Below are 19873 nucleotides of genomic sequence, written 5' to 3'. Positions count from 1 at the left end.
CAACGGCGTGTGTGCTAACTGTCCACCGCAGTTACCGGCGCTATGTCACTACATAAATACTGAATGTAGTTTTGCAGGCCTGCAGGTAAAGTCCACTTACCATAGTATTGGCAGATGTCGCCCCAATAACCTCCATAGCAGTAGCAATGGAAGTTTTCAGGATGCCAAGACCCATAATCCACACAGGTCCCACCGTTGAGACACGGATTCGGTTGACACTTATCTGTAGAACGTATAACAAAAAATAACGAAATTAAACTGTCCTTATGCAAATATTGGGTGGTGATTATCTACACACGCCTGTGATTCAGCATTGTGAAGGCAAGTTTGGTGGATCACACAAATGTTGTGAAACTCCCTTTCCGTGGGTGTCAAGGTGTCATACTGTGGCTCGCTAGGAGAAAGCAATACAGCAAGTGGACGAATCGCTGTTTCCATTTGTACGGACATCGTGTTGCCCCCTCGCACGTGTGGGTTTTCTGCAGGTCCTCCGATTTTATCCCACTTGTATGAACGCAAATCATTTAATTAACTGAAAATCTCTTAAAATAAAAACCCAATGTTGCAGGACCTTACTGAGTCAAGTATCCTACGACTTCCTGTGGCTTTTACAGATGAATAATTAAATGATTATTGTTATAAGGTGGACATAACCCCCAGGACAGACAGTGTGGGGAGGCCTTCATCTAGCAGTGTTCGCTTCAAATATGAACTCATATGCCAACAAATGTGCATGCACAATATAAATATAGCTCACCTGGGCTTGGTGTCGACAAAGAATATTCTGGGAATTAAAAAAAATCACACGTTATCACTGATGGAAAGGCAACAGAAAGATATCCAGGTGTGTTGACCTCTCAGCCAGCACTTTACAGGTAGGGTTGGTGGATCACACAATACATCGTCATGCATAATAGACAATATAAGGTGGCAATTTATGGCAGAGTTTCTGAATCTCCAGGCGTCCCAGTGCGTGTGTGCACGTGTTTCCACGTGCCGCAGGCGGCGTTAATTGCTTAGCGTGTAGCGTGGAACATGTTTAACAATCATCTGGCACGTGCTGTGTGAAAAGAGATCATTTGAATAGGGAGTAAATTAGTAAACACAGAAAGACGAAGCGTGGTGGGTCACAAGGACTGCAGTTTGAGAAACCCTGCTATATGGTAATACAATCAGCAGGCTGCCTGTCTATACCAATACATTTTGAAAAGAACTGAGCTTTGTCCAGATAATTTAAACCTGTGGAATATATAGTCTTTAAGCTCACCAGGCATACTGTAAATCCAGGATAAACTGGTTTGATGGAGCAGAATGTGACTGAGGTTGCAGACTCTCATAGTTTACTGCATCTGTTATAAAAAAAAAATAGAACCCAGTTATGTGATTAGTCAATTGGAGGGTTTGGTATGCTTGAATACTCAGATGCTGGGTGGCATTGGTTCATACTAGCTCTATGCAATATTTAAGGCAGTCAAACTGGCAAGATTGATCTGCAATCAGCGAGCGAGGAGCATGCGAAAGTGAGGAGTTCACGACTGTTGCTGGAGCTCCACTACTGCAGCTCCGACTTGATTTATTCTTGACTTATTATTTCCATTCATAATTTGATACATTTCCTAGCTAATAAAAGTACAATTTGTGCATCATTCTTTTAAATTGCAAGCTGAAAGTGACGGACAATTAGCGGCCCAATGCGAATACACTTCACTTTCAACCACAGCTGACTTGAAAACAATTATTGATTGGGGTGACAAAAACCTGATCGTCAACTAAAAAACTCAGCCAATGATAATATTAGTTATGAGGCTTTTCCTGTATGGAATTACATAATTAAAATGTGGCTGGGTGGAGGGTGTTCACTGCAGAATGACGGGAAAACTGCCATATGATAGAGACATGCACAAACATGTTTTAACAAGATTGTGTCAGATTCAAGGTTTGTTTTCCTGTTTTTGTATATTCTACATGGAGTGGTGTACATTGATAGCCAGGCAGGCATCATCATACATCACTATCAGGGTTTTAAATCTGAAAATTCGTTGACTTGTGTAGACTGAGAAAATATTCACTTGATTTAGTTTGAGTCAAATGACTCCAAACGATTCCACGTTTGACATTCATTTGCATGCAATAACTCCAACTATTACTGAACAAATTGGTCTCACTGGATTCATTTACCCAAGTAAAACCATACAACCTTACCATAGTCGTCACAGTAGGGGCCAGTCCAGCCGGGAGGGCAGTAGCAATAATAGCCGTTGCTGTAGTGCCAATGCCAAGCCGAGTGCCAGCCTGATTCCCAGCCCGAGTGCCATCCCGAGTGCCAGTACGGGTGCCAGTGATTCGCACAGATCCCTCCATTCGAACATGTGAACGAGTTGCATACGTCTGGAAAAAAAACATCCGGATGTTATTCCTTTTTGGAATCACCAAACTCCTTCTTGTTTCACCACCCCCATGTTAATGTATTCACATACAGTTTTCTCCCTAATTTCCACAATGTCCTGAAATTTATGGTCTATTCATCGCACAGTTTTATGTTAACATTGTTTCAAACCAACAAGCACAACACCCGAATACATTGTGAGACACATCTTTCCATATCCTTGGGAAGGTTTTTCACCAGGCGATAGCATTAATAGGAAGATATGAACAAAAATACAAGGTTACCAATTTTGTATTAGTTTATGGAAGAGGGAAATGTTCAATTTTTAAAGGTGATCAGATAAATAAATCCTGGTTGGGTAACATTTTGACGAAGCCATGTTGGTTCAATTACTATCACAATGTTCTATTTGCTCCTCAAAAAAAACACTCTTAATACGGTCTAAACCAAATTCATCGTATATCCCGAGTTGGAAAAAAAACTTTTGAGGTAAAAAAACCGGCACATGTATTGTTTGTAGATGTTAGGGTTAATAATCTTAGCTAACCTGTGCTTGGTGTCGACGTTGAATAATCTGGGAATTAAACATTTCACAGACATGGTCAGTGATGGAAAAGGCAGCAGGAAGATCACTGGATGTGATGGTCTCCAAGTCTGCACTGTATTATAATAATAATAATCTTTCTTTGGTTCTTTCGGTAAAGTCACATATAAAGATAAAATAATAAATTAAATAATAGCATACTACGACGTTTCGATTGCAACACAAGCAATCATCATCAGGTATAAAAGAAATAGCAACAAAAATCTAACCAGAAAACTATAGACAGACATATAAGCAGACAGATATCACAAAGATACACAGAGAGAGAACACGTATCGGCACAAAGAGAGAGGTCGTCTCTGTGACGCGGCCTTAAATATAGAGAGGGGGCGGGGGCGGAGAGAGGGAGGGGGCAGAGAAAAAATTAGCATGTCAATGAGTGGACGACGACGTGGTACGGTACGCAAGCTTGAAAATTAGGAGAAAGACACACTAATATTGAATAACCTAGCAAAATATCGAAATGTAATGTAATGCAACACAGAGAGTCGGTCAACACACAATTAACGCATAGCCTGTTTGATTGCGTATTTCAAAGATTGCTAAGTTAGAATTTAAGTGTGAAAATTCCAAAGAGAGGACACAGGCAGAGAGAGACGTCGTAGTATGCTATTATTTAATTTATTATTTTATCTTTATGTGTGACTTTACCGAAAGAACCAAAGAATAATTTTGCAGTCACGAAAGCTCCAAAATTAAGATTGAACCACTTCTACGGGGACGTTTTAAGCTTATCTTTTTTCTCTCTCTCTGGTTTTTTGTTTTCTCTCTCTGCCTGTGTCCTCTCTTTGGAATTTTCACACTTAAATTCTAACTTAGCAATCTTTGAAATACGTAATCAACCAGGCTATGCGTTAATTGTGTGTTGACCGACTCTCTGTGTTGCATTACATTACATTTCGATATTTTGCTAGGTTATTTAATTTTAGTGTGTCTTTCTCCTAATTTTCAAGCTTGCGTACCGTACCACGTCGTCGTCCACTCATTGACATGCTAATTTTTTCTCTGCCCCCTCCCTCTCTCCGCCCCCGCCCCCTCTCTATATTTAAGGCCGCGTCACAGAGACGGTCTCTCTCTTTGTGCCGATACGTGTTCTCTCTCTGTGTATCTTTGTGATATCTGTCTGCTTATATGTCTGTCTATAGTTTTCTGGTTAGATTTTTGTTGCTATTTCTTTTATACCTGATGATGATTGCTTGTGTTGCAATCGAAACGTCGTAGTATGCTATTATTTAATTTATTATTTTATCTTTATACGTGACTTTACCGAAAGAACCAAAGAATAATTCCTGCAGTCACGAAAGCTCCAAAATTAAGAATGAATAATAATCTTCATTTCATAAAGCACCTTTCATATCAAAATATCCCAAAGAGCTGTATATTAAGAAAAAAACTCAAGTATAAAAAAAACACGACAGAAATAATAAAAGTAGAAACAAATAATACTGACACTCTAGTTGCACTATAGATCATAGTGATCATCATCTAAGGGATCATCAGTATGGATTTCCCCAAGTATGCTCTACAGGTGACCTGCTTGCTTATGACTCATATTTGGAGTTCAAGTCCTGCACATTTTGGAGAGAGATTCTCGTCCTTAACATGTATAAACCATTTTATCATGTCTCGTATCGTTCATTATTTGCTAAGCTACCATGTTTTGCAGTCCACTAATCTACAAACTTTGATTTTAATCTTTCTGGCTGATAAATTACATACGCAGTATTTGGTAGTTATTTGATATTTCACCATACACAAGGCTGCTTAGTCTCCAACTTACTATTTCCACTCACAATATGATCGATTACTTAGCTGATAAGAGTACATTTTATGCATTGTATCATTTTGAATTGCAAACTGACACTTTTAGACAATTTGCAGCCCAATGCAAATACACTTCCCTATCAATCATAACTGACTTGAAAACAATTATTGATTGGGGTGACACAAACCTGATCGTCAACTAATAAACTCAGCCAATGATAATATTAGTTATAAGGCTTTTCCTGTATGGAATTACATAATTAGGATGTGGCTGGGTGGAGGGTGTTCACTGCAAAATGACGGGAAAACTGCCATATAATAGAGACATGCACAACATTTTTTTTACAAGATGGTGTCAGATTTAAGGGTTGTTTTCCTACTCTTTGGGTCTTTTGGTAAAGCCACGTAGATAGAAAAATTATAAATAAAAAATCACGACATTTCGGTCGCAACACAAGCAATCGTCAGGTGAGAAAATTTAGCGGGAGAGCTACTGAGGCAGGAAAAAATATGTTGTATTATTTTTCTATCTACGTGGCTTTGCCGAAAGACCCAAAGAATATGAATTTCCTGCAGTCACGAAAGCTTTAAGTCAAGGTTTGTTTTCCTGTTTCTGTATTTTATACATGAAGTGGTGTACATTGATAGCCAGGCAGGCATCATCATACATCACTATGAGGGTTTGAAATCTGAAAATGCGTTGACTTGTGTAGACTGAGAAAATATTCAAATTATTTAGTTTTAGTCCAATGACTCCAACCGATTCTACGTTTGAAATTAATTTGCATGCAATAACTCCAACTATTCATGAACAAATTGGTCTCACTGGATCCATTTACCCAAGTAAAACCATACAACCTTACCATAGTGGTCACAGTAGGGGCCAGTCCAGCCAGGAGGGCAGTAGCAATAATAACCGTGGTAGTAGTGCCAATGCCATTGCGGGTGCCAATGCCAATCCGAGTGCCAGCCTGATTCCCAGCCCGAGTGCCAGTACGGGTGCCAGTGATTCGCACAGATCCCTCCATTCGAACATGTGAACGAGTTGCATACGTCTGGAAAAAAAACATCCGGATGTTATTCCTTTTTGGAATCACCAAACTCCTTCTTGCTTCACCACCCCCATGTTAATGTATTCACATACAGTTTTCTCCTTAACTTCCACAATACATTGTGAGACACAAAACATGCTAGTTCATCACTAGTACAGCACGCCGGTGTGTTGGAGATTTCTCTGGCTGTTGCCTGAAGAAACTAGTTGTAATTACTGGCTAAACGTCATTTTCAGTTTGTAAATGTTGTGGCTTGGCTCTCCAACACACCGGTGTGCTGTACTAGTGACGAATTGGTTATGTTCTGTTTACGTGACAATCCTTACTAGTTGGCTGTGTTGGGTGGTGGTGGCGGGTTTTCACGACACATTTATATATTCACGCGTTTTAACCCAAAAACCTCTATTATGGATTATTATCATTTGTTTAGCGATCATTGACTCCAACTGATTCCATTTTTGAGGTTCATTTGCACGCAATGGCTGCAACTGGTCATTTGCAAAATTGCTTTTCACTGGACCCATTTGTAACGACTCAGACAACGTTGCAATCAGAGCCATTTTATTGGGACACAGCCACAATGCGGGACCCTAGGCTTTGTTCTTGTCTTAAGCTTATAACTTCCTCCAAACGTCCCCACTCCCTGTGCTCTCCCTTTTTATATTCCTCGAGCCCCCTTTCTGGAACTTTATTGTTTTTTCCCCCAAGCCAATCCCTTTCCTTCCCCTCTAACGGATCCTCTCTCCATACTCTTTGGTTATTTCGGTACATGACTTTACCGAAAGAACTAAAGAGTATGGATCATTGCAGTCACGAAAACTTCAGATCTAGATTGGGTCCTCTCTCTTTACCGCTTAATCCAGTTCAAACTTTATTACTCCAATCCCTTTAAAAGTCTGCCTCCAGAGCAATCACCGTGGAGGTCGCTTTCTACCAATCCGAGACCTTTATTTATTTTCAAATAGCCGTTAGGCTGCATATTGGCTTCAGGTAATTTTTCAGTCACACATTTACCAAAGTAAAAACCATCCAATCTTACCGTAGTATTCACAGTAGGGGCCATACAAGCCTGGTGGGCAGTAGCAATAGTAGCCTTGATGCCAGTTCTCGTGCCAGTGCCACTGGCTATGCCAATGCCAGTGGTGCCAGTCGTTTGCACAGATCCCTCCATTCATACATGAGTATGAGCCGCAATAGGCTGCAAAACACAGGTCCTGATTTGTCATTCACTGCATCAGATCTCACACAATAATGAGTTTATACATATTGCTTTTATATAGAACAAATAGATCAGCTCACGGGCCGGAGTGAGATGGACGTTGGCATCTCAGGGAAATGAGAGATGGTGACAGCATGGGGAGGCCTTTATTTAGAAGTAGGTAGACAATGGGATGTGATGACGAGTACAATGATGAATCTATGTGTCCAAAGTTCCTATCTGCTCAAGTGAGCATGGTATAGCAACAACAAATGGTTCAAATAGAGAGGAGATGACTTAATATTAGAGTTACAAAACACTCGCGATACCTTCTGAATAGACTACATCCTGCACCCCTAATTACTAAAAGAAGCCATACACACCTACTTTTTTGAAGTAGAAAATACGTGCGTATGTGTTTATGTATTCTTTATAGACGTTGAGGTAAATGCGGTGGGATAAATTGTGGATACCTCTTTCACAATGCCTAGACTTACCAGAGTGCCATTTCTCTTCTTGCCGTGAGCTTTCTGTGGAGTAGAATTAATACATTACAAATTAATATTTTACAAAATGTGCTAATGTTCAATCCACAACAACATTTCGTAGCAGTTAGCATTGAATTGTGGTGCCCCGGTAGCAAGATGTGAACTACCTCGCCTAGTATACAGGAGGTCGTGGGTTCAATCCAGACCCTGATGCCTGCTGTATATTTTGAGTTTGCATGTCTCTCTCCCAGTGGTCACGTGGATTTTTCTGCGGATTCTCTGTTTTTTCAGTCCACATTTAGAAACATGCAGTTAGGGTATTTGGCTGCTATAATTTCCACGTGACTAGCCACTTCGTTGAGCTATCATTTGTGACCAGATCGCTTCAGCCACTTTTCATTGGGTGTGGAGCCACATTCACACCACACGACTGTTACTCGCACTTGAGTTTTCGAGGGAGTAAATACAAATGTACTCTCCCGTATATGAGTCTGTATTGTTTTTAGCCTTCGAGGTGAATGTTGCGGGATACATCGTGGGGGTCTCTATCAACGCCATAACTTACCCGCTGTGTGCCATTTATCTTCTTGCTGAGAGATTTCTAGAGAACAATACGTTACAAATAAGTCAAGAAAGTGCTGTAATCTACACAAGCTTTATTTTCATTTGCTGATTAATTCGTATAGCAATATACATTGGGTATATTTATAGTTTATAATAATCAGAAACCATGCACTCAGACTGTCAGGATGTGATAAGGTCAACACATTTTGGTTGGGTCAAAGATGAAGCCAAGTCGGTTAAATCAGCCGATCACAATGTTTTATTTGTGCTTCACAAAAAGCACTCTTGATACATTCTGAACCAAATATATCATACAAAGCTAGCTTTAAAACATGCACACTTGATTTGTATAGTTCTTACATATGAATGAATGCTTTCCTGTATTGTTTGTAGACATTAAGATTAATGCGGTGGGATACATTTTGTGTCTTTATCACAATGCCAAAACTTACCAGTTGTGTGCCATTTATCTTGCCTAGAGTTTGCTGTGAAATAGAAATAATACATGATACATTCTTTTTTAAGTGCTGTGTTGTAGTGTAATCGACAACAAGATTTATTTTATATACACAAATTGCATCATACATTTCACAGGCAACATACATTCGTGGCAGCTTTCTTTTTAAAATCTTTGGGTGTCTGTTTCACACATACTGTACATTATAAAACTGATTAATACGTCACAACGAAATTATACTGAGGAGTATCAAAACCGGCGCACAGTTGTCGTATTTAGTGACACAAATACTACTGGAGAACAATGATTGGGAATAATTTCGTCGATATCTAGATGAAGACTTTTAACAATTCAACAAGCTCGTCGCCTACTCAAGCAATAATTACATAATATAAAATATCAGTCCTTTGCCTCATTGCTGGATGAAGACCTCCCAGCAACACAATACACTTGTCGGGAAGTTCGATGAAGGAGAAGAAAGGCCATGATCACCTCATATCACTTGTCCACTGACCTCAGTTGTAATTCTGACAACTGGCTCAAAGTGCAGTGCACAAAATACTGCACCACTCTTAAGTATTTTTACTATGATTATAACTTAGTATGAATTGCATTATATAAGTTGCATGAATCGGCCGGTGTAACAGTTCTATTTCTCTAATTTTAGTTGTTGGTATGCACTGCCTGAATTATGACAGTATTGTTATGTTTTAATGTTACACTTTTATCCAGGAAAACGTTACTGAACCTCTGAACTCTTTTGTTTAGGAAGGTTTTGCATTGGGATATTTGGCCAATTTCATCAGTGAATATTTGGCTTATGGTAGGTTACCATAGAATCTGGAGACCGCTCCTACCCTTGGGGTGGTAGAACGCTAAGGTTCTACACAGGATGTGGAAGAACAGTAATGCTATACTGACTACCTCGCCGACTCAAGCCATCTCCTGACTACATCGCAGCTCAAGCTTATCCAGCACTTGCTATTCCCAGGCAGTCTCCATTTCCAGTACCGTAGAGTACTAACCAAACTCAAACCCCGTTTAGCATCTGACATCCGACGAGATCGGGCACATTCAGGGTGCTTTGGTCAAACCGCACATTGTAGAGTGTGGCTCGTGACAGATCCTGAAAGCTGAGCAGGTTGAGCCTCCATAGTGCTCGAATGTGCGATCACAATTCATTACAGGTTTGTTTGGTATAATTCTTTGGGCTATATACTGAGCAGTAGACAGTGTAACAAAATCCATTGTTGTGTTGTACTTCTATGCTTCCCTTTTACCAGCACACAATGATCCATGTGAAGCTTGAAAACAATCTCCATGATCTATGCGGCGTGGGGAGACCCCATGCAGCAGTCGATAGGGACAAAGGCTGTACGTGCACGACAATTATCTCAGTCAACAAATAACACTTGTAAAATACATTCTTACCACATTGCTGAGTGGCGAGAAGCAGGAGCACCCAAGCTACACCATGCAATGGAGGATGCATCTTCATAGAACTTTCACAGCATGGGGTTTTCACCCCGAAGTACAGACTGAAAAAAATACACGGGGTTTTAATGCTGCACACAGCTGGAACCTTACATCAAAACTCCCAGGTATTTGCATGGTCATAAAAAATTACCTTGCTGTGCATTAGATAATTTGGCTCGATTTTATTGATTTTTAAATCAATCATGTTTCGAGGCTAAACAAGTGTGGAGTTGACAATAAGATCAACACGTGTATTAGTATTGTAAAAAGAGTCCATGCTGCAATGTGTCATGGTTATTGGGCAGGGTACCTTTGATGTTGCTGTGTAACAATCCATCCAGCACCTGCACTCGAGCTGACTCTATTTCCACTGTGTATGTCCCCTCGGGGAGGGGGGGCTCTCCTGGGAGAAATTCCGACGGAAACGGATTGATCATGGCCAATGATGACGATATTAATACCCCTGATGTTGGCTCAAAGTCAGTGGTTCAGATAATGTGTTTTGTGCCAGACACACAGCTGGCACCGCATGTCAAAACTCCCATCTGAGGCAGTGGTTGAAATTCTACTTTTGTAAGACAGGGAACATTCACTCTGTGTAAGTGAATTCTGACGTGCAGAAAAATATTGCATAGTCTCACCATCCAGCATTCATATTATCGACTATTGGTGGTGATTATGATGATGGGGAGGATGGGCCAATCTTGTTCAGAAATTCCTTTACCATTATAGTATCAACGATGATCAATCCATTGCTGGATGAAGGCCTCCCCAAGGCGTCGCCATATTTTTCGGTCATGCTATTCAACATCCATCTAGTTGCTGCACAGGAGCTGATTTCATCGCTCCATCTTCACAGTGTACATATTTGCAGGTGTCTTTCATACTTTGTCTGCCACTCCGTTGTTAGTCTGGACCGTTGGCTTATCCTTTTCTCAGAACATGCCCTGCATAAGCCCATTTTTCTTAACAGTTAATGTGGTTTCTAACAAGCATATGTTCTCGAATCTGAGTTTATGTTTCGCTGTGGCTACAGCACTTGACTTAAAATTTAATCAGAATCTTTATTTAGACTGGAGTAATTCGATGAGCTATGAAGCTCTATTTCACGGATGTCCAATATGGGCGGGTCAGCAGGTTCCAACAGAAAGCAATACAAAACATTTCAATGCCAAATTGTAGTTAAAATGCGTACTAGTTTGGCGTAAGTGCAGCCCATCATAATACTGCGGTAAATACAGGAATACCTTGCACTTTCGTCTGGTTAGGGACCAGAGCAAGGACGAATGTCAAAGCAGAGCCTTTATTTAGCTTTGCTCATTAAGTTTGATTATGTCAAGCTTTTTTTGCAAATTTAGAACCTTATGGGTTCTTTTATCTTTACTATGACCACACTTAGGACCCATTATGAATATTAACCGTATGGCGGGACCCCGGGGTCCCGAATAAACGGAAGTCAAAATCACAATTATTTTATTTATTTTTTGTGACTATGTCCCACCGCGCACATAAATGCCGCGACCCACCTGGCGTGGATTATTCTGTTGTCATGTTTCCAAAAATGCAGTAGTCATAAACAAAACTTTGAAACTTTGATTAGCGCACAGTGTAGAGCTCGACGAGAGGAATAGATTGCCGTATCATTCGCCTTCAACAGACATAAAATGATGTCGCAACGCAGTTTATGCGAGAGACGGGGGCTTTGGGGGCATCTATTTAGTATGGAGGGGGGATGGGGGGTTTACCCAAATGCGTACGCTTGCGTATGGAGGGTCTACTGACAATGTACGTACAGTGAGGGAAAAAGTATTTGATCCCCTGCTGATTTTGTACGTTAGCCCACTGACAAAGAAATGATCAGCCTATAATTTTAATGGTAGGTTTATTTGAACAGTGAGAGACAGAATAACAACAACAAAATCCAGAAAAACGCATGTCAAAAATGTGTGGTGGTGGGAATCTTACTTGAAACCGGATTCCCACCACCACCCATCTCAAAAGAATTCTCTCATCAAAACGCTATACCACAGAGCCCATGGCATTTCTGACCAACACCACCTGGCCGGTGAATTAAGACATGTACATCGGGCCCTCATTGATGAACGGATACTCTGACCGCACTATCCGCCAAGCTGTTTCTCCCACCATACAGAAACAGCCACATGAAACTCCGACCAAAACTATCACGTTGCCATACATAGCAGGCGTGACCAAAAATATCTCCAAAATTCTAAACAAACATAAGATCCAAGTCCGATTCAGTACAGTGCATAAAATCCGTGATTTGATTCCATCTGTGAAGGATGTCGTTCCTGACTTACAGTATCCTGGAGTCTACAAATTGAGTTGCATTTGTGGTGATTGCTACATTGGAGAAACGAAACGTCATGTTTCTGATCGTGTCCGCGAGCACAAGTCAGATCTGAAACACGGCAGAACTGATTCTTCGGCCGTTGCCGATCATTGCTACAACTCGGTGGGCTCTCCTGATATTGTCTTTTCCGAGACCAAGGTTCTCTGCAAACCTCCTGGCTACCATCAAAGGTTTGTACACGAAGCCATACAAATATACAAACACAGACATAATTTCAACCGTGATGACGGTTTCAAACTGAGTAATCATTGGAAAGATGTGATTAACCATGCAAAAAAGATTTAACTACACTTGTTTGCCAATCTTATTTGACAGACAACTATTACAGTTTTACCATGCTTAGTGATTGTCTCCCTGTCACAGGTTGAGTCACAAACCGTACCTCTCCATAACAAAGGCTCAGCCTTTGTTATGCAGTCTATTCTTAGTCTTAAGCCTCACCTTACCATATTAATAAAAAGTATGCGGCCCTTGCCCCACCACCTTCTCCAACCATTATATAAACGGAGTGGTAGCTCCTGAAATCTCTCATTTACTTGATACAGCTGTCGTGGCTGTGACGGTACCACCTGAAGACGGAAGCTTGTGTTGCCTCCGAAACGTCGTGATTTTTATTTTATTTTACTTTTTAATGTTTTTACCTACGTGACTTTACCGAAAAAACCTAAGGACATAGTAGATGTCACTCGAGGGAAGCCACAGTACCCAGTGACAAGGGGTGCTGTAGGGGCATCGCCGAGTAACGGTGAGAGTGAGCGCGTGAGAACATGGCCTTTGGGTGAACCCAGAAGGACACGTGACATGACGAGGTGGAAGGGGGACGAGAGGAACGCGTAGCGGATATAAGCCGGTGCGGAGAAGCCGGCAGGGTTGCCATCGTTGGAGTGCTGTCGGAGAGAGATGGGACCTGCCCGCCAAGTCTTGGATCCTCGGGCGTCGGGAGAAGTTGTCAAGAGCCAGGCAACGTGTGAGCTGACCCGGCAGATTATATAGTGTTACCGTGTGTGTTATGTAGCTATATAGGGTGGTCACCACCCTTAGTCATTATTCCGTTGAGTGTAGACTTACCTGTTGTGTTAGTGAATAAAACGTGTTGCTTCCATACTCAAGAGTGCATCTCAATAGAACACACTACATTATTAATCCTTGATCGTTTCTGCGTGGATTAAATATCGGCCTTTCTATAGGATTCGGGGGGGGGGTGTACAGGGAGAAGGGGAGGGGTCAAGTTTTGACAGATTTTTGCGTACGTACTAAATGGATGGCCCCTTATGGGACCCCGGGGTCCCGCCATAAAAATAAGTATTTTACAGTAATCACAAAAATAAGCACAGTATGAATACTGTACACTTGTTTTATAATCAGGAAAATAACTATGAACACTTGTATTATACTGTTATCACAAAAATAACTTAATTAATTACAGTATAATCACAGAAATAAGTACAGTATTAATAATGTATGAATAAACACAAATATAACAGATGCTCACTGAACGACTTTTATTCAAAGACTGAACGAAAAAGATGGCGCATGGCACGAACATCGTGGAAGGTTTGGGATGAAATCGGATGAAAGAGGAGAGCGCGTGGACGAAATGTGAAATGTGGTTATAATTGAAAACGGCCGAAAGAGCGAAGCGACGAAAGTCAAGTGGACGAAAGTCAAGGTGTCGCTGTTAGCAAGGACCGTCAGAAACTAGTTTGAGCATAGAGACAATTTGGCTTGGAATTTAGGGGAGATGGGGGTGTTATTGAAAACTGTGGCTTGTGGTAAATATGGGCAAACGAAACTACTCAATAGCTTTTGAAACAGACTTCCCATGACATTTCAGGTCGAGTCATGGCAGTGAGACCAAGTAGGGATCACGAAGTGAATATTAGGAAGTGTCTCGCTGCCTGGCCTCGTCGCACCTGGCGGGAGCAGTTCGACATAGACACGGGCCTCCCTGCTTCGGAGGCACGGACTGCAGCTGTGAGTCTACCATTGGATTTTCCTGTTGCGCGTAATCACTTTAAGATGTTTCTTGTTCATGTTTTTGTTGCGGTTGCACCCGATTCAAGAGCCGCATGGCTCACAGGGCTATACCTAATACATGAACTGAACTGAAATAAACTGAACTGAGTGGCCAGCAAAATGGAGGGCACCACGAAACCTTTTTGCTGGTCATGTGCAACGGTAGAAGTACCATCGCCACCGGAAAAAAATAGCGTGTGTGCTGGTTGTGACCCTAATCTTTGTTGATGAACCTTCACACCACAGCTGGTGAGAATGAAACAGGTGCGGGGGGGAGGGAATGAGTCACATAACGATTTGGCGAGACGCGTATTTACACCAAGTTTGCATATGCGTCATGGAAAAACATCCAAATACGCCATTGATTTATGTTATACATAATCTAATATATTAATACTTTTTAAAGTCCTTTGTTATAGTCATATGCTGAATTAGGTTTGTACATATAGGCCTTTGTGTCTCAAGAGACAATTTCTTTTGCGCCTTACGAGGTCAGCTGTAGGTTTTGCAGCGCCTAGAATGACTTAGTAGGCCAATCCTTGAGTGGCAATCCTTGCCACAACAATTGCAAGTGAATGCGGTGGCAGCTCGAGAGGTGTTTGTTTGCTTGTTCTTTACGTCGCTCCCTCTTGGTCTGCCAAGCGGTGTGTCTTTTCTCCTCGCCTCTCCCGAGGCCTGTTTTCAAAGCCTGCTGCCAGCTGAGTCGATCACCGGCAGTTTTCTCCCAGTCATTTGGGTTTATGTCGAAGTTCTTCATGTCCCGTTTACAGACATCTTTGAAGCGCAGGACTGGGCGACCAGTGACCCGTGTGCCTGATGCCAGCTCGCCGTACAAGACATCCTTGGGTGTTCTGCCATCCTGCATGCGATCTTGCCATCTGATACCGAGGGTGCGCCTGAGACATCGGAGGTGGAATGTGTTTAGTCGACCTCGACGCCCACAGAGTGTTATAGTCATATGCTGAATTAGGTTTGTAGACGATATCTTACCATTCTGGGCAGTGCGAGGTTAATGAATGTGGGACTAGGAGGTCCGAAATATCGCTCTCTGCAAATGCTACTGACACTGCATCCGAGTTTTATCTGCTGCTTTTGATGCCATACACGACTTCATCCTCCTCGAGTGTCTCCATAACTGTGTAGGTGTCTTGGCAACACTTTGATAATGCTTTTGCTCGTATCTCTCAAACCGCTCCTTATATGATTCGATACAAGGACCTCCTTTACAAAATCATATTCAGTTTGAATGCCGGTGGTTAAAATACATGCCCACATGTCAGGAACCATGCTATCTATAGGACTGACAATTATGGCACTCCACCAATAGTGAAGTTGATTATGATCAAAATCAGAATCTTTATTTATCTTGGACAAATCCAATGAGCTATGAAGCTCTTTTTCACAAATGTCCAGTAAACGAGAGGAAGATTGACTTGATATTGGTGTGCAATTTGAACTGTGAATGGAAATATTGCTCATTTATCATCAAAAGCCATGATCAATCCAGTGCGAGATGAAAGCCTATCCACACCATCACTATCACTGTTCTAGTTCCATAATTTCACTCCTGCATTCGGGCTAACGTCATCGCTCCATCTCCATGCTAGCCAAACTCTGGGGCGTGTATGCTCTTTTGACTGCCATTCCATCACCAATCTCGGACACCGGCAATTATGATTTCGATTTGATCCACGTGTTTCTCTCTTTTAGCTCTCATTGTAATTTCCAATAATCATATCTCCACGCTTCGTTATTTCCTTTTAAGTTGTGTTTCCATGATTGTATTTGTCAGTATTCATGTTGCAATGTATTGGTCTTATCGGGCAGTATATACTGAATAGCATCGCTCATTAAGCACGTTAAGTATGCTTAATTATATGGCAATATAATTGCATTAAATCTTAATTTCCAGAAGCGCTCCAACCAGCTCTTTCGTGGTTTTCATAATTGTGTAATAGCACAGCATTTATCCATCCCTTGATAGCTAGTTTTATTCATGTCTCCACGTATCATCGAGTAACCTGGCAACATGGCACTTCCAGTCGTATGCCTTGCAATGCAAACGTCTTTAATCAGTAACTTACCATTATAGTGGGCACTTTTTTGGCTACACAATATAATATAAACACAGGTCAAGCGGAACCAAGTGGTAAACATTCTCTCGTAACGCACAAGCAGAACTTGTGGTTGAGAACTCCCTGTAGCGGGGCAGGACAGGCTTCTACCTAGCTGAATCAGGCGGAGTCTGTCATTGGATGAGTGTGACGAGAGGCAACGCACAGTGCCATGTGCTCTCAAAATCTTGACCAACGCAGGCCACAAGTTAAGTTGAACGCCCCGAATGCTCTTAGTATGCTGCTTAAACAGCCCCCGGGTAACCAGCTCAATTCGGTTTGGACCCAGACTGAATGCGCTACAGCCCCCTCCAATGTCACCACATTGCCACCTAATTGGCCCATTGCTGATTACTTGACCCCTGTTGCTGTTGTGAGCTACCAGTGCCAGCCGGTGGTGGCTATGCACGTGGCCTGTAGTCCAGCACTGTGGAGGCGCGGGTTGGTGGATGACATGTTGCAAAAACTTTTCCCGAAGGAATCGAGGTGCAATACTCTGGCTCGCCAACAGAATTCAGTACAGCAAAGTTTGAACCGATATCATCTCTTCTTCTGTATGGGATAGTGTTGCCCCCTCGCATGTGCGGGTATTCTCATCGTAATATATAGAGAACAGCAGAGCAATTGTTGGCGTCGGCTCACTGCCTGGCAGCCTTCTAGCTTGTCTGTGATTCTTCGGCGATTGTGAGATGGAATTTTCATGAACAACGACGATAAATAAAAAGATTAGATTTTTATTTTTAGACCTCATCCCAAATTTGACACATCTTTGGAATTTTCCCAAAATGTCCTCCCGTCTCCAGACCACTTGAGTTAGGCTCCCAGCCCAGCCTGACACCTCACCCCATTTAACAACACAATACACATCTATTTCCATAGATATCTGCCACGTGTGGGGCACATGATTCACTGTCCATGACACCCCCCCCCCCTTTTCCTTGGTTCCATCCTCAGAGCCCACAAGGAATAATAACTATTTTTTCCAAGTAGATCGCAAGCCCCATGCACCCACGTGAGCAACCCTAACCAAACCAATTTTCACACAAACATTTTATAGATCCCCAAAAAATAATTAAAAAATTCACTAATATTTAACCCACAGAACATATTAACCCCGATTGCTTGTAGGCTTCCTTGACGCTCACTCTAAAGGCACTCCTTTACTAATTGCCATACTGATTACCGTAAAGTAAAGTGAGTACAGGTGAAGTATTTGTTCACTTGATGTTATTTATCTTACAACCTATTCCAACAATTGGCGTTACCACTCCCTGTTTATGGCAATCCTGGAGTGAAGCAGGGATTAACACATTTCAGGACATTATCTTCTTTCCTAAATGTATTTATTTCCAGGAAGTAAGTACAGTACTCTATTTCACCTGCCTAAACAATATATTTTTTTTTATAAATCAATTAAAATTAATCGTGAATACAACCCGAATTGAATTTGTTAAACACCCAATATCCATTTACCTGGTTTAATAGACATATTAAAAAAACACACACAATCTCAGAAAGTCCCGTGATAGAATAAACGAGTACTCAGATTCGACAATTTACAGCCACTGTGTGGAGTTATGTCACATCCCAGGACATTTAAAGTTAGGGTTCGATCCCGACCCTACCCGCCTGTATGTTTGGAGTTTGTACGTTCTCCCGGTGTTCGTGTGGATTTTTCTCCGGGTCCTCGGTTTTTCTCTCCACATTTAGAAACGTGTTTAAATTATTTGGCTACTATAAATGTCCATGTAATAAGTAAATTAATTGGGCTATCATTTGTAGCCAGGTCGCTTCTGAAAAAGAACTATATAGCTCATTGGGCCTTACCTGGTAAAATAAAACATTGTTTAATATTTCGTGTCTATTCTGGAATGAATTATGGAACTCTGCCTGATTCAGTTTCAAAGTTTGCATGGTACTTAAAACAAACTAATGAAGGTCTGAACATGCCTCAAGGTCATGTCCAGAGATCCATAATTTTTTCATAATACTTTGAAATTATTTTAGTCAAGTGTCTTTCACTATCACTACTCTATTGATACACTTCTTCTCGATATCACTCCCCAAGGTCTATCTGATCATCACAGCGTACTAATCCACATCTACTACACTACAACTAAGCTCCTATTACGATTTTTTTTTAAATCATGTACTTTTATCTTGGGAGACATGAGTCGGCAACATGTTTATTGTAGAATAATTCAAACAAATCAGCTACTCAAATGATAACATAATTTTGGCAACATTTGTTATTAATTCTAGATTTGAAGCTTTCGTGACTGCAAGGAATCATCTTCTTAGGTTTTTTCGGTAAAGTCACGTAGAAAGTAAAATAAAATAAAAACAAAAATCACGACGTTTCGGAGGCAACACAAGTCTCCGTCATCAGGTGGGACCGTCACAGCCAGATTAGCTGTATCAAGTGAGGCAATGATTCAAGATGTAATCCCTTAAAAGCGAGTTGAGGGGGGAGGGAGAGGGAGGGGGGAGCTCATCAGACTATGGTAGCCAATGAAAGGAACGTATCGGGAGGGAGGGGGGGCGAGGCCAAAAGGGTGGGCGATGGACGTGGAAGCGCTTGTGCGCAAGCGGCCAATTACTGCACACGCCAACACAATGGAGCGATTGTGCGCAAGCGGCCAGCCACTGCACCCGCCAACACAATGGGCAGAGAGGAGGAGGGGAGGTCTAATACACATGATAGACAAAAGAACGAAAATGATGATGGGTACAAACTTAGGGGGAGCTCATCAGACTATGGTAGCCAATGAATGGAACGTATCGGGAGGGAGGGGGGGGCGGAGGGGGGGCGAGGCCAAAAGGGTGGGCGACGGACGTGGAAGCGCTTGTGCGCAAGCGGCCAATTACTGCACACGCCAACACAATGGAGAGAGAGGGGGAGGGGGGGTCTGATACACATGATAGACAAAAGAACGAAAATGCCCATGTTTATACCAATGCTGGCTGAACAATGAAGAGAGTACTGTTAAAATAACTGGGGATGTTAACACTCGGTAAAGTACAGTAAAATAGTGCCTGTCAGATAAGATGGTCCATCTTATCTCTCCATTGTGTTGGCGTGTGCAGTAATTGGCCGCTTGCGCACAAGCGCTTCCACGTCCGTCGCCCACCCTTTTGGCCTCGCCCCCCCCCCGCCCCCCCTCCCTCCCGATACGTTCCATTCATTGGCTACCATAGTCTGATGAGCTCCCCCTAAGTTTGTACCCATCATCATTTTCGTTCTTTTGTCTATCATGTGTATTAGACCTCCCCTCCCCCTCTCTGCCCATTGTGTTGGCGGGTGCAGTGGCTGGCCGCTTGCGCACAATCGCTCCATTGTGTTGGCGTGTGCAGTAATTGGCCGCTTGCGCACAAGCGCT

At 42.0% G+C, this 19873-nt stretch overlaps 1 protein-coding gene across 1 annotated transcript in view; it reads right to left on the bottom strand.

The window, feature by feature from the left end:
* Positions 1 to 10374, bottom strand: part of LOC144727935 (uncharacterized) — a 32536-nt gene extending 22162 nt beyond the window's left edge. Inside the window, exons 1-11 of the mRNA XM_078607065.1 lie at positions 10300 to 10374; positions 9945 to 10051; positions 8509 to 8541; positions 8058 to 8093; positions 7502 to 7534; positions 6846 to 7004; positions 5618 to 5809; positions 2934 to 2960; positions 2203 to 2388; positions 758 to 784; positions 101 to 223 (exon numbers count right to left, since the gene is read on the bottom strand). Coding sequence (XP_078463191.1) covers positions 101 to 223; positions 758 to 784; positions 2203 to 2388; positions 2934 to 2960; positions 5618 to 5809; positions 6846 to 7004; positions 7502 to 7534; positions 8058 to 8093; positions 8509 to 8541; positions 9945 to 10011 — 883 coding nt within the window. The 5' untranslated portion in view covers positions 10012 to 10051; positions 10300 to 10374. The remainder of the gene's footprint in view (positions 1 to 100; positions 224 to 757; positions 785 to 2202; positions 2389 to 2933; positions 2961 to 5617; positions 5810 to 6845; positions 7005 to 7501; positions 7535 to 8057; positions 8094 to 8508; positions 8542 to 9944; positions 10052 to 10299) is intronic.
* Between the last annotated feature and the right edge of the window lie 9499 nt (positions 10375 to 19873).

This window comes from Lampetra planeri, chromosome 27 (assembly GCF_965212315.1).
Source record: "Lampetra planeri chromosome 27, kcLamPlan1.2.h2, whole genome shotgun sequence".
Lineage (NCBI taxonomy): Eukaryota > Metazoa > Chordata > Hyperoartia > Petromyzontiformes > Petromyzontidae > Lampetra > Lampetra planeri.
The sequence above is the reverse complement of the archived record's forward strand: the minus strand, read 5'-3'. Positions and strand labels throughout refer to the sequence as shown.